The sequence below is a fragment of the Cajanus cajan genome, chromosome 10 (assembly GCF_000230855.2).
Source record: "Cajanus cajan strain Asha chromosome 10, NIPB_CcT2T_4, whole genome shotgun sequence".
Lineage (NCBI taxonomy): Eukaryota > Viridiplantae > Streptophyta > Magnoliopsida > Fabales > Fabaceae > Cajanus > Cajanus cajan.
The window spans coordinates 25,554,178-25,569,806 of record NC_138526.1 but is presented as its reverse complement, the minus strand read 5'-3'; the positions used below and the strand labels follow the sequence as shown (position 1 = coordinate 25,569,806).

Here is a 15,629-nt window from a genome sequence, read left to right as displayed (position 1 = left end):
TCATAAATAATAGAACTATAGAGAGAGTCATACCAGCTGTCTTGTGATATATTTCAAAAACACGTTGATTGTATAAATTTCAAATTTAACCGTACTACACATCATTCACTAATATCGCACTTCACTGATTTCAGTATCTGTGACACCCTTACTACCCCAACACATATATAAAAAAAAAATTATAATACATTTAAGAAAGTTAAATTTTCTAAGTTGGTAAAAGGGTTCACATAAAAATTCGACAATCACATTAATAGAGATATAAAACATAAAACACGAGAGTTTTACAAATTGTTTTCAAAACAATATTACAGTGCCAAATACACATAAATATTTCATCCTAGAAATCCTCTGCCCCGATGTCACACTATCAGAGCATTCCCAGAATTTTAACTGTTGGCATCCTAGAAGCCATTCGTAGCTGGATCTTCTTCTCCTAAAATATCCACAGTTTATACGGTGAGAAAAGAAAATATCTATATGCAAAGTACATACAAACACATCACAATATAATCTCATAATAACTCATTATTTAATAAAATATTCATAAGCATTTATCTATATATATATATATATATATATATATATATGTGTGTGTATCATAATTTATCAACCATTCATCATTTTCACACCTCAATTCACAATTACATCAATCCATCACAATCCACTTGAACATTACAATTCATTCATAATCCACACAAATTTCACTATGTCAAGGTCACGCTACCCTTTTTTCCAGCCTAGGGCCGTGCTCACCCCTGACATAACACTGTGCCAAGGTCACGCTACCCTTTTTAGTAGCCTAGGGCCGTGCTCACCCCTGACATAACACTGTGCCAAGGTCACGCTACCCATCAGCTTAGGGCCGTGCTCACCCCTGGTCATCAGTACCATAATCACATCTCATTCACATCTCAATCACATTCCACACTTCTCATTTCATAACTCAAATTCACATCACGTACATAATTCCACATCACATACACATCACATACACAACAGATAAGCCCAACAAAATGAGGGTTTACACACCCTTCAAGCAATTCACATCAAGATCATTCATTCTTAACGGGTAATATAGCAATAATATTCATAAATTATAATAATCAATAAGATAATCAATTTAATATAACAGTGAAACTCATAATTATTCCAAATTCTAGTTCACAGCATTTATGATTTCTTCTTTCTTCCCAGATCATTATTCCTACAATTTGGCATATCTATAAACCTCATCACATAATTTCAATAGAACTAATGATTCTTCAAATAAAATAATTATAAAATCATAATCTTAAGAAATTCTTCCTCTACCCAATTCCCTCATGTACTCTACATATAAATAATCCCCTTTTCCCCCGTACCTGGATGAATAGTAACTTGAGCAGAACCTCCTCTTCTTTTTCCTTAAACGGTAGTCAAAATTCGGGCAGAACTTTCTCTCCTTAAATCGGGACCGGAACTAGGGTAGAACCTCCACCCCCTAAGCTCCTTCCATCAACAGCAGGAAGTAGAGAGAGAAAGAAAAGAGAGAAGGGAGAGAAGATGAGAGGTGTGAGGATTTGAGAGGGAGGAGGGGCCTTTTTATAGGCATTTTCGCGGACCTATCCGGAACGGCCGTTCCGAAAAGTGGAACGCCCGTTCTGGACCCTTCAAATCTACGCAAAATTTTCAACTGGAACGGCCCGTTCTGAAATCAGAACGGCCCGTTCCAAAACCCAGCAGAACGCCCCATTCTCCTTCTGGAACGGCCCGTTCTGCAAGGAGAACGCCCCGTTCTCCTTCTGGAACGGCCCGTTCTGCAAGGAGAACGCCCCGTTCTCCAAAGGAGAACGGCCCGTTCTGGGCCCGTTCTGGACGTCCCAAAAATACACAATTTTATCATTTGGAACGGCCCGTTCCACATTTGGAACGGCCCGTTCCAGAAACCAAAAATACCCCAAAAACTTTAACAAAATTACGAGAATGCCATTTATAATAAGTTTACAAAAATACCCTCATTCCTTTATTAAAATTACGAAAATACCATTACTAATTACGAAAATGCCATTAATACAAAAATACTCTTTATAAAAAATTGGGGTGTTACAGTATCTACTTCTCACATTCTCTCATAAAAAGCACAGGCAAGAAACAAATGTTGGAGAATAATAGACTTTGTCCAAGATCCAATTTATCATGTAATGAATTTATCTTATTTAATAAAGTTTTTGATTAAAATTATATACATGTTATCATGTTATCATGATAGAGATTATTATAATAAAAAAATAAGGTCTTTTATTATTTTAATATAAATTGTTTTTAGTAATATGATTGTTGTAAATAGGATAACAATGATTTGGATAAACCAATATATATGTAAATGTTATTATTAGATAAAGTTTAATATATCTCATTTATTAATTACATATATAGATGATGCATAAGTGAATATGATCATTTGAACTGACTCAATCGAGAATTTTTAATGATTCATATTGTCTTAGATTGTCAATAGAAAATTCTCAAGGAGAAATTAAATAGTTTTCTTTGATATGAGATTATCATAGTAATTAATAAGTTGTTTATTATATCTTAATTTTGGACACCTAATACCTTAAGGTACTAGTTGAATAAAAATTAGATATAATTAAATGCTTGTAGAATTAATGATTGATCAAGAAAAAATTTATCAACTCTAGGTAATGAGTTTGGCTCTAGAATAAAATTATATCCTAGCCAAGAATATTAAATAAAAAAAGAAATGGGTTTCTTAAGAATATGTTAACTTAATAGAGTTTGACAAAAAAAAAATCATACTCTAAAGGTAAGCTAAGCTATATGATAGAAGAAAATTATTTCTATTATTCTTCTATTGGTTCTTAAAAATAAAATATTACTTCATGTTATCTGGGTGTTAAGGAGTATTGTTAAATATCTACCTTAATTAATATATTAATTTTCTTAATATATTACCAACTTAGTATTAAATCTACGGGTCACATACAAACGAGTGTTCTAATATCTATTATAAATTATTTTAATATTTGATTATTAAATTAGAGAATTTAATTATATTAAATAAATAAATAATTTTTGTTTGTGAAATATTATTATATTTTTTGCTAGCACCAAAAATATAAATGATATTAATTTCTACAAAGTATTTAATCAAGTATAATTATTTTTTCTCATAAATTAAAAAACTTAAATACATGTCACATAGTAATTAGTTGAAATCATAGGTATTTTATAATCCCGAGCTACATAATAATTTCTCAAATCCAACACATATCATGTTAGGCTAGGTAAGGTAACATTTCTTTTGTTTTTTAGTTGTTTATTTTAATTTTATTTTTAAGAGAAATCAGTGTCAAGATTTTCATACCATTATAGAACTTGTTATGTACAGTAATTTGTTTATAAGCTTACATTGAGTAGAAAATATACTTCAATTGTAGTACTTAAATTTTGAAATCAAATAAACTAATCTTTTGAGTTGGACATTTTTGATGTGTTTAACTTCTAACAAGTGGTGCTTTCGTTGAGTGTTGAGCTATAAAAAAGGTTAACTATAGGCTGAGTTAAGATGCAAATTAAATACTGATAGGTATGTGAAACTGTCAAAAATTAAAAATCTATCACCAAGTCAATATCATTAGAATGAAAGTGGTTATAGATATCCATCCTTAAAGAGAATGACAATATTAGTCTTAAGTCTTAGGAGTTTCATATTGAATAAAAAATGAAGTTCAATGTTATACTTAAATTTTAAGACACTCTCACCTAATAAACTAGTCTTTTAAATTAGATTCTCTTTATGTACTTAATGAAAGTTTTATGATTTTCTAATACATCAATTATAGAAAATTAAAAGGATCTTTGAAATTCATGATTCACAAAATAATAAGAAATAGTATGTACCTTTTTCCATAATGGAAATCTTTTTTGATCTATAGAGTACTTTGATTTTTCTCCATAATAGAAATCTCTTTTGATCTATAGAGTATTTTGGTCTTTTTGAGAAGAGAACCAAAATTTCACTCCCTTTGACTTTTTTTTCTACTTTATCTATCTTTCATAATAACTATAAGATTTGAAATAATACTTTTTATCGGGGTGTGAACTTTGTTTCACATTAGTAGATATTTATAATTCCTAAAGTTCATTATTCCCATCAAATAACTATTATTCTCAAAATTAATCTATTAAATTCATTTATGATTTAATCTCTAATTATTTAACTATTTATTTATTAGTTCTTCACAGGAGACATATAATTATCTTACACTTAATTATTCCTACCAAAATTCCTCACATTATTTAAGATTGGTAGACGGCGCGCGTAAAAATTTGAAAGTCCATTTATTAGTCTATTTCACGTGGTAGAACTCTTCCAAAAATATAGGGGTTGTCATGGGGTTGTAATGCCATGCATGGGTGATTCACCTTATACACGTTTGTTTCATGACATCTATCAATTTATTCATATATTGGTAAATAAAATATTTTGAAAAAATATTTAATTAAATTAATCGAATGTTTTCCTCCGTGACAAATTAATTAACTAATTTTTTCATGTTACATTAAATTGAATTAATTAAATATGCGAACTTTATTAAAAATAATTATTTTATTAGTGGCAATAAGACCGTTGAATAATCCCTTTAACATATATTAGTTTTTATCTGCAACAAGTTATTTTAAATACATATTTACATATTTTTAATGTACTTTAACATATATTATTATTTAATTAAAGTTAAATATTTTTAAATGATAATAATCATAAGTTTATTTTGAAACTTTTCTTAAATATATTACAATAATTTAAGATTGTTAGAAATAATCATTTTGAATCTGTTTTGTACTTTGATTATATCATGAAAGTCTTGTCAAAGGGTAAAATATTTTTCTAAAATAATAAAAAATTGTTATTTCGAAGACCTCTTATATATATATATATATATATATATATATATATATATATATATATATATATATAATCTTTTTTCAAAACACTCCAACTCAATTCATATGATAATTAATTAAAATGAAATGCTAGATAATGTTAAAAAGTAATTGCACCAATTGCTACAAAGACTAAGTAGCTAATTTTTATTTGTGCTTAAAATATAAATATATATTTTCAGTCAATTTTCCCTAACACTATTAATGAATCTGCTACACTACTAATGACTCAATTTATCTGTCATTGATGTTGCAGTTGTCTAAGAAACTAAAACAGTTATATTTATTTTTTCAAGAAAATAATTTTTTTCTTAAATTTGCATGACTGAACAAACTTGTCCAAATTTAAGAGATTAAATACGCATTAAGCCTTTTATTTACATAGTTATTCAAATCAACACTTATCTTTTTTGACAAATAACTATCTGATTCGTTTAATACTTATATATCGTTTTCATAAAAATAAAATAAAAAATAGCAACATTCTTAATTAATATCAACCTGACTTGGCATGTTAACCAGCTTGTTTAAAAGTTTATTTCTTATTAAAAAATTATATAAGACTGGCTTATCTCTAAATAAATTAATTAAATAATAATCTATTGAGAAGAAACCCTATTTTTAAATAATTATCTCCAAAAAAATTTACTTTCCTTGTCACGTTAGATCAGTCTAATAACAATATTTTATAAGTATCGTTGCTTATCTCTAAGATATATCTTAAGCAACCTCCATTAAAGATGTTCTAAATAAAGTATAAATTTATCTTACTTCCTACCATAAGTTTATAGGCATGTACGTAAACATACTTGATATTTAACGAGGTAAACATATGTTTGTCTCAAAGCATGAAATAAGTTGTAATTGTTTAAATAAGTTGTCTTCTTAATTAGGTCTAAAATACTTTTAATAATCTAAGACCCTTTAATTAAATAACTTTTTGATAAAAGTATTGGCATGTTTGTTTTTTAAAATTGCCTGGCCTATTATGAGCCTAATACGTGATATAAGTTAGATAATAGACTGCTGAACGGTATATAATCTATTTTTTATCTACAACCAAGCATAGCAAAAAAGTTTGTTATACCACTTTTAATTGAATGCTAAATTTCTTAAAAGTATAATAAATTGTAAGATAAAATTTAGCACTAGGAAAAAATAAGATAGAAAATAGAAAAAAAAGTATGAAATATAATAAAAGTTTAAATATATTTTTAATATTTCCAATTTATGATAAATTCATTTTTAGTCTTTTAGATTTAAAACTATTATTTTTAAGTAATTTTTAAAATCTTATTTTAATCCTTTAAATTATTAACAACATATCTGAAAGTAATAAATTAAGATGGTTATAATGTATCAAATGTGTTTAATGTAATATTTTCACTAACAACTATTTCTATTTATTTTATGTAAGTATATGATCGGAGAAAAAATAATCATTATTTTGAATCATGACTATTCTTGGGACCAACATAATGAATAGTGATTAACTAATAACTAGACACGCACCAATTTGGAGCAGCCATACATGGTACAAACAGTTTCGACGACCGACAAGAACAAAAGAATGTTGGCAGCGAGAAACGTGAGACATGGCCAGGAAGCGTACACGTACTTCTTCATGCTGTGCTTCACCTTAACCTTCCAGCTGGCGGAATAGTAAGCATTAACGTCTTCGATGACCTTGTCGACGATGGGAACCTTGGTGACCTTCACCGACGTTGTCATTCCGTTCCACAACGACGCCACCTCCTTGTCGCTCTTCAGGTGGTTCAGTAACACTCCGCTTTCCCTCAGAATCTTCACGTCCTCTTCCGTGTCGATTATGCCGTTCATCAGCTCCGTGTACCGTGCCAGAATCATTCCCTCCGGCGCGATGCACGCCTCGTACGCCACCAGGTTCCGCAAAACCACGTCGCTGCTGTCGGTCACGTGGATCACGGGCAGGTGGAGCGTTGCGGAGGATTTGTCAAACCTGACGGCGTTTATGCCGCCCTTGGTGGGCCGAAATACGACGCCGGTTTTTGAAAGCTCTTCCACGCTTGGGATTGCTAGTTCTTCCACTAACGGACTTTCGTCACTGCCCTCTGCATGATCTGAACAAAGTTTTCTACATTAGAACTATATGTATTTTTCAGATCACACTTTCATACAACATTTTTTATAATATTATTCATAATTATATAGAAGAAGGATTCATTTACAATAAATTTATGTATAATAAAATAATTTTATAATTATTTATTAATTTAAATTAATAAAATAAAATATTAATTTTTTTTAAATTTATTAACTTAATTTATACATTAAAAAATTTTACATTTAATAATTGAATTATTAAAATTTGATATAAAATATAAAATTATTCTAAATAGACTTTTTCATAAGTAAACGAATTTCTCTTATATATATTTTTTTCTATTACGTTATTATGGTTTGTAGAATTTTTACATAAGGCAGAAACTACACACATAATTAATTTTTAGTTCATTATATCTACGTCCTACTATACAATTAGGGGATGGAAATAAGTGGAGATAGATTAGGCTTTGATAAGATAAGTGAAGATAGGTTAGGTTTTGATAAGTCTAAGTTTAGTCTAAGATTGACTTATTTATTTACTATAATTTTTTTTTTTAAAAGTTAATCTATTTAAAAGTTTGACTTAATTTAGGTGGTCATTTTATACGGAAGTAGGCCAATGGATTTGTAAGCCTCAATATTAAATATATTATTAAAAAGAATTATATATAATAAATATAATTATTAATTACAAATTAATATTATGTAATATATAATATTATTTTATATTTTAAATAGATTGAACTATAAAGTATTTTAAAAAAAAAACTTGAAGCATGGTCTTTTTAATTAAAAAGACATTTAAAAAATGATATTTTTATTAAACGGGTCAAACATTAAACAATCCAAACTATATATCTTTAATAGATTATTTGACTTATTTTTATTTCACTTCTAGAAAATTTGTTAATTAGGGTTAATAAAATATTTTATAAAACTTTTTTATTTAAAAGTATAATAAATTTTTTAGAGAAAAATATGTTTTTGAGATAAATAATCATTATACCTATTTTTTATAAATTAAATTTTTCTTATAAAAAAAGAGTGACAATTTCTCTTTTTTCTTTTTTTGGTTTGATATTATATTTAAGTATGACTTTATTATTTTTATTAACTTATTCAATATTAGAGGAACAAAATAGTATAAATTATTAAGATAAAAATAATATAATTACTATTTGTTTTCTTTTGTATCTCTTCTAAATTTCTAGTTATTTAAAACAAAAATATTTTATGAGAACAATGCCTATTTTTTTTTATAAGAGTATATTTATTTTTTTATTAAATATGTTTAAGTTATAAAAAAAAAAAAAAAAACTTTGTGTGGTAATTACTCTAATTCCTCTTAATTTAGATCCTCTCCTACCAAAACACAATGTACATATACAAGATTAAGAGGGTTAAAAATATTTAAAATGAAAATTGAAATATATCCTATATTTGTAAACTAAATTATGATATCTTTAATGAATAAAAAAGTAATAAACCTTTTAGTCAAAAAATAAAGTATATTATAATATTAGAAAAATAAAGACAATTTTATCATAAAGTGAAAGAAATTACACAATAGAATAAAATATTCATATATTTTAACATATTAGATATAATAAAAAATTTGAAGGAGATATAAAAAACAAATATTACAATAAATGCTACATATAGTCATATACAAAATGTGTCACTATAGTCTATATATTTATACTTTTTAACGATATATCAACATATATTGTATCTATAGTATATGTAAAAATAATTTTTAGTAACATATATTATATCTTTATAACATGTACGTGTGTCATTATTTAACAATATTTTTGGCCATAAATTAAAATATATATTTATATATATATATATATATATATATATATATATATATATATATGTGTGTCAGTGTGTGTGTGTGTGTATGTGTGTATGTTATAAAAAGAAAATAATATATATATATATATATATATAATTGAAAAAAGAGTAAAATTTTAGTGGGGGCAACTATCTCCACTCCTATAGCCATGAATTCGTCCCTAACACAATCATGTTGAATTTAATTAAAATATAGTTTTCTACACTATTAATTTATTATTTATTTTTATTTTTTTTTATCCATAAACATTTTTCACATAGTGTTCCAAAACCAATAAGTAAAGATTAATCTACATTGGCAAAACATACATAAATTTGTATAAATATTAATTCTCAAGTTTTAAATAGGAAAATTATGACGTTTTTCCTCTTTGTGTTTCTTTTTCTAAATTATACTTTTTCTATTTATTTTATTTATAAAATTCACTTTGATCTTTTATCTTTTCAAAATATTTATTTTGACATTTTATCTCCTAAATTTGGGTTGATATAATCATTTTAAAAAATGGTTATTTATAATTTTGAGACACAATCTTAAATTTATTTTTAACTTATTGATGTTTTAAACTTATCTCATTAGATTCATTTATATGAAAATTATTGAATTCAATAATTTTTAGTAAACATGATAAAAATTCCATAAACACAAGTCCAAAAAATAATTGAAAAATTCAAAAATATAATTTTATTGTTTCTTATGAGGTATATTTTAGGTCAATTCTCACTATGTTTATAACTTTTTTTATTGAAATAATAATTGAATTTCATAATTTTGATATAAGTGAATCTATTGTTATAAGTTTCACATATTGAATTAATAAAAATTGATTTAAATCATTTCACAAAAATTAAAAATGATTTAATTTTGAAAAGGACCAAATCAATCCAAAGTATAATATTTAAAGGATTAAAATGAAAATTTTAACATAAAATATCAAAATGAATCTATAATATAAGGTAAAGGATTAAAATTATAAATTAATTTTTTTTATGTTAGTCATTTAAGATTATATGGATTAAGAAAAAAAATCATTTAATTCTACTAACTTATTTGTAATTTACTCTTTAGTAATTTCTGTTAATTCTCTCATTTATTATTTTTTTATTATATTTTATAAAATATTATTTATCTCAATTCTAGCAAAAATATATAACCTAGAGAAGACTAATTATTTTTTCCTTTTATTTTAAATTGACTAAAAACTATAAATATTTTTTTCCTTCAAATATAACAAATGAAAAAACGAAAGTAGCACGATTTCATTTCTTATTTTATTATCAATTAAAAATTAAAAAATGTCAAAAATAAATTAAGAATACTAACTGTATTTAATTTGTACTAACCTGAACTTTTCTCTGCTTCCTCAACCACGTCATGCATGGAAGAAACGAATTTCTTTACAGCACCACTTTTATCACGAAGTTCTAGAAAGTAAGCAACGATTTTCACCGGCACTTTGATCAATCCAAGAATGATATTTGATTTGAAAATTTTAACAAGAATGTGTACGGGTGCACAGGTGACACACCATAGGAAATTAAATATCAATCCCATGCAACCATACATTTTATTTTCATCCACCTGCTTTGCATTATTATTATTATGATTATGATTATTATTATTATTCTCTTGGTTCTTAGAATTACCCTCTATTGGAAACGTTGTCCAATTGGGTGCAACGGTGTAATACAAAAGCTCGAGCAAATGGGTCCTCGTGAAACACTCTTCTTCAAAACATTTGTCGTTTAAGTGCTTGATAGGTGCAAGGCGTTTGCACAAACCCATCAACATGGACGCTAATAATTTGTCACTATTGTTGTCGTCTTCTTCTTCACACAAAAAACCATGAATTTCTTTAAGCAAAAACAAAGGAACCTGGTTTTCCATCATGATGATGTCTCTAAGAACCGCGTTGTGCCAAATCTTTTTCCTCGCCCATTCCATGAGGTAACCCATGTTCTCCAACGAGGGTAATTTCGTTTTACTAGGACACGTTCTTAGATATTGATACAAGAAACTCACATCGATGGTGAACATCCATGCAAGCTTTTCTCGATCAAAATCCAAGTAGCGGTGGTAACAACTTCGTATACGAATGTCGTGTTCTGCAACACGAGCCACGAGTTCATGGAAACCCATTGGTTTATTGTGTTTATTTTTCAACACTTTTTGGACCCACCTGGCTGCGGCTAGTTTGTGTTGTTCCATTTCAACGACTTCGAGCCTTCGGTGGTGGTAGGGGCCAATAGACACCATTTGTGGCGTGTATGACACGGGTTTCGAGGATCTTAAGGAATTGGGCACGTTGAATATTGTGGCTAGAGTGAGTTCATCATCATCGTTGTTGTTTTCAAGCAAGGTTTCTTCGAGGGAACGGCTAATGTTTATGACCCATTCGTGGTCGTGGGAGAGGTTAGTGGGGAGTTCTATGAGTGATGATGAATTGTTTAGAGCCATGGTGGAAAGAGAAAGTGTTGTTTGAGGAAAGAGAGGTTTAGGTTTTGATGAACTGTTGAAGAAGGTGTAATAGTTCACTATGTGCTAATTAAGTGTCGGCAATGAGTTCTATTTATAAAAAGAGAGAAAGTAATAATGGAAGGAACGAGCTATGCTGCTTCGTACTAAAGATCATTGACGAATTGTGGCCTCTCAAATGAAAGCAATAAGACAAAAGAAAAAAAGTTGTATTGTTAACCGTGACTTGTTTCCAGGAAACAGAAAAATCAGTAGCCGACCTTTTAAGGGACAAGGAGAAGCAAATATTATATTTATTTATTTTATGATTATTTTATGAAATGACCAGTGAATGATAATATTTTTATTTTATTTTATTATCATGCATGTTTATTTTGAGTAGAAAAAATAAAAATTTTTGTTATTTTTTTAATTAATAAAAAATTTAATTTATATGTAAAAAAATTAATTTAGTATTCCTAAATTCTTTTATTGATGTTTCGTCACTGAGAAAAATATTCCTGCTTTTGTACGAAATTGTTGTTTATAGAAAACCCTAATAATCCCATGTTCTTTAAAACTTTTTTTTCTTTAATTTATTATTGACATATATAGTATATAAACTAGGCAGTGACAATTTTATTCAATATTATTAATATAAAAAAATCACAAACAAGTCTGTTTAATGAAAATGGGTTAGAAACAAGGTATTTTCTTGCAAATTTTAATAAATATGAGTTCAATATGATACTATAGTACCAATTTTAACTTCATACTCCTAACACACTCTATATATATTGTTAGCATTAAATATGGCGGACGCATCAATGAGTAACCTAAAACACTAAACAAACACGTTAGTTAAATCTCCCTTAGACGAGTGATGGTATTGACTTTAAGGATTTATCTGCGAGATACACATAAGCCTCCCAAGATACAACAGGGTCGTCTCAAGGTTTTGAGGAGTAGAACCGACAAGTGATAAAATGAGAACTTAGAGAATGAGGAGAGAAAAGTTTTTTCGAATGGTAAAACAGTGTACCCAAGGCCTCTATTTATAAAGTTTCGAAAGCTCATAAATCCACGTAAACCATCTAAAAATTAAGGGATAAAATTAATCCGAATATGATCGTTTAAAGAATAAAATAATAGATCCTGTAACGTCAGATGCGATTTTTAAGGGCCGAATCAACTCTTAATTTCAAACATGAAAAACAGTCATTTTCGGATAAGGTTTGCCTTAATTAATTAAAACAATTTAATGTAATAAAAAATAAAAATATTTTCGAATCCCATTTTTGCACGCGCAAGGGGGGCAAATTGACAGATTTGAACTACAATGGGCTCACAAGACCCATTCTCATGCGCGAGCCCACCACCCTTTGCTTGCCCCTTTGGAAGTGTTAGGAGCACTTTGATACATAAAGGCTTAACACTTGAATTGTTCAAGCAATGTGGGACTTGTTCTTTTGAAATATTATGCATATGTATGCCCAACAACCCCCACATATTTCAAAAGAAAAAATACTATATTTTGATTACATTAGAATGAGAGATAAAGAAAAAGAAATTGAGTTCTCATATTGGCTGTAATATGTTAGACCTAGTGTAGCAAGCTATATGAACCAGACCTAGATTAATAATACTTAACATATAGTGAGATTCATGTAGCAAGCTATGTGAACCAAAACACTTGATGTATATTAGTGGCTTTATCAATCATATTACACCCTCACAATTCTTGTCGTTATCGTTGTTTTGCGCCACTAGGCCATGCACGTGCCCGATATTCTTGAGTGCTCTAGAGATCTCGCCAAGATCTCACGCAAACAGCCCCACTTGACACTCATATAGGTGATTTTATCAAGTGCATGCTGCAAATCATACACCACCCATAAGGGATATGAAAATCATTAAAAGTTTTATAATGTGTCAAGCTTTCTCATCATAAAGCTTAACAATAAAACTTACCCTTTCAGTAATGCAGCTCTAACACTTTCTCATATTTTAGGAAAGGACAAAGATTTAAGAAATTTAGTGCTAGCAAAACTAACAAGTGACTTGTTCTTACCCATATGAACCTTATTCATGGGATCTCCAATCACAAAGGTTAGGTTACCATCACTTGTTTGTTTTCAATTGGCTTTAATCCCATTCCTCTTGACGTTTCATAAATCATTTTTCTTCCTAGGGGTTTTGTTAGAGGATCTGCCAAGTTTCCTTTTGACTTCACATAATTGATGGAAATCGTCCCATCCTTCAGCAGTTGCTTTACTATATTATGCCTCAATTGTATATGTCTATTCTTCCCATTGTAAGATTTATTCTTAGTTATGGCTATTGCCGATTGGCTGTCATAATGTACTGATATTGATGGGGTTGGTTTCATTCCTAGAGGAATGTTTACCAAGAACTTTCTCAACCAATCAACCTTAGTACCAGTCATCTCTAGAGCTACAAACTCTGACTCCATGGTTGATCTAGCAATTGTATATGTCTATTCTTCCCATTGTAAGATTTATTCTTAGTTATGGCTATTGCCGATTGGCTGTCATAATGTATTGATATTGATGGGGTTGGTTTCATTCCTAGAGGAATGTTTACCAAGAACTTTCTCAACCAATCAGCCTTAGTACCAGTCATCTCTAGAGCTACAAACTCTGACTCCATGGTTGATCTAGCAATAATAGATTGACTGACTGATCTCCATGCAATTACACCACCACCAAGTGTAAACATGTAACACCCCGATTTTTACAAATTATATGAAGGCTCAAAGCCCAAAAAAGGTGATTTAGTAGCCTAGAATGGGTCGTTCTAAACTACTAAAAAGGCATATAAACCCTAGATTGGAACTGGTTGTTCCCAAAACGGAACGAACTGTTCCCAAAATGGAATGGGTCGTTCCCTAAACTGGAACGGGGTGTTTCAAACTACCAAAAAGGTCTAAAACCCTAGTTGGGAACGAGCCGTTCCAAACATGGCCATTATGAGTTAAAACTCAACTCTAGAACAGGTCGTTCTGGTTTAAGAACGGGCCGTTCTAGATGCAAATTTAACACAATGAATGAATCTAGAACGGGCTTTTCTTGATTCGAAGAGGGTCGTTCTGGCCACTTCTGACGTCTATAAATAGCATACTCAGGCCCTGCTCCTTGACACGCTCTCTAAAGACCAAAGAGAACCAAGAGAAGAAGATTAAACAGATTCTGCTCTAGCTTCATCTTCTGCTTATCCAGGTAAGTGGGGAGTGAGAAACCTAACTCGGGGGTGTGAGAATATATGTTGGGTAGTTGGATTGGCCCCCAATCCCTTGCCTGATGCATGCTTCTAGGAACAAGTAAAATATGAATATTTTCTGTTTTGATGTATGAGTTTTCTGTTACGTTCCTTGTTGAATGTGATGTGTGAATATGTGTTTAATTTCAAAAATAGACAAGTTTTGATATAAATTAGAGTGCTCTATGGGTTCTTGTGAGAAATCCTATGAAATGAAATTAGGGATATGATCTTTGCATGAATTTCGAGGAATTATATGTAAAATTGATGATGGATTCATATTTTGAATAATATTTAAAGTGTTTTGAAGAATTAAAATATTATATTAACTGGTTGGTTGTAGAAAATGCGTGAAATCATGAAATTGAACCTATGGCCTTTATGCTTCATATATTATGAATTGTGAATTGAATGGGTATGATGTTGGATAATTTCTTGGTATGGTTTATGTGCTATTTTGATGTATATGACTACAAAAAGTTATTTGTACGAGACTATGTGAATATGACGTGAAAATGTGAAAAGTGAACATATGATCTGTGATATGATATATTATGAGATAATGTGACGTGAGATATGATGACACGTAATAAGTAAAATGTTGAGTCAATGAAATAGTGAATGTGTGACATGCATCATGTGCATATATGACTCTAGGTGTGCTGCTTAGGCCGCATGCCAATGATGTATTGAGCTATTCTAGGTGTACCTTGGGTCACCAGTGATGAAATGATCTATTCCAGGTGTGCCGCTTAGGCCGCACGCCAGAGATGTATTGAGTATTCTAGGTGTACCTTTGGTCACCAGTGTTGTATTCTAAATGAATGTGCCCCCAGGTATGTTGCTGTAGCAGCATACCAGTGATGAGAAATATGTAACTTCCGTATGGCGCCACATGCATGCATTTATGAGTCGAGTCCATGAAATTATTGTATGATAAGTGAATGTGCATCTATTCTAATGTATTTATAACTTGAGAGTTGTGCTTGGTTATGTG

At 29.3% G+C, this 15,629-nt stretch overlaps 1 protein-coding gene and 1 long non-coding RNA gene across 2 annotated transcripts; both read right to left on the bottom strand.

The window, feature by feature from the left end:
* Nucleotides 1-225: 225 nt before the first annotated feature.
* On the bottom strand, nucleotides 226-3,679 carry LOC145952924 (uncharacterized). The gene is made up of 2 exons (XR_014430419.1): nucleotides 1,365-3,679; nucleotides 226-436 (listed from the first exon to the last, which is right to left on the bottom strand). It is a non-coding gene; the product is annotated as an uncharacterized LOC145952924 (long non-coding RNA).
* A 2,703-nt stretch (nucleotides 3,680-6,382) lies between these two features.
* Nucleotides 6,383-11,458, bottom strand: LOC109806429 (putative UPF0481 protein At3g02645). The gene is made up of 2 exons (XM_020368824.3): nucleotides 10,243-11,458; nucleotides 6,383-7,052 (listed from the first exon to the last, which is right to left on the bottom strand). The coding sequence occupies exons 1-2, from the start codon at nucleotides 11,354-11,356 to the stop codon at nucleotides 6,454-6,456; spliced, it is 1,713 nt and encodes a 570-aa protein (XP_020224413.1). The 5' UTR covers nucleotides 11,357-11,458; the 3' UTR covers nucleotides 6,383-6,453.
* Between the last annotated feature and the right edge of the window lie 4,171 nt (nucleotides 11,459-15,629).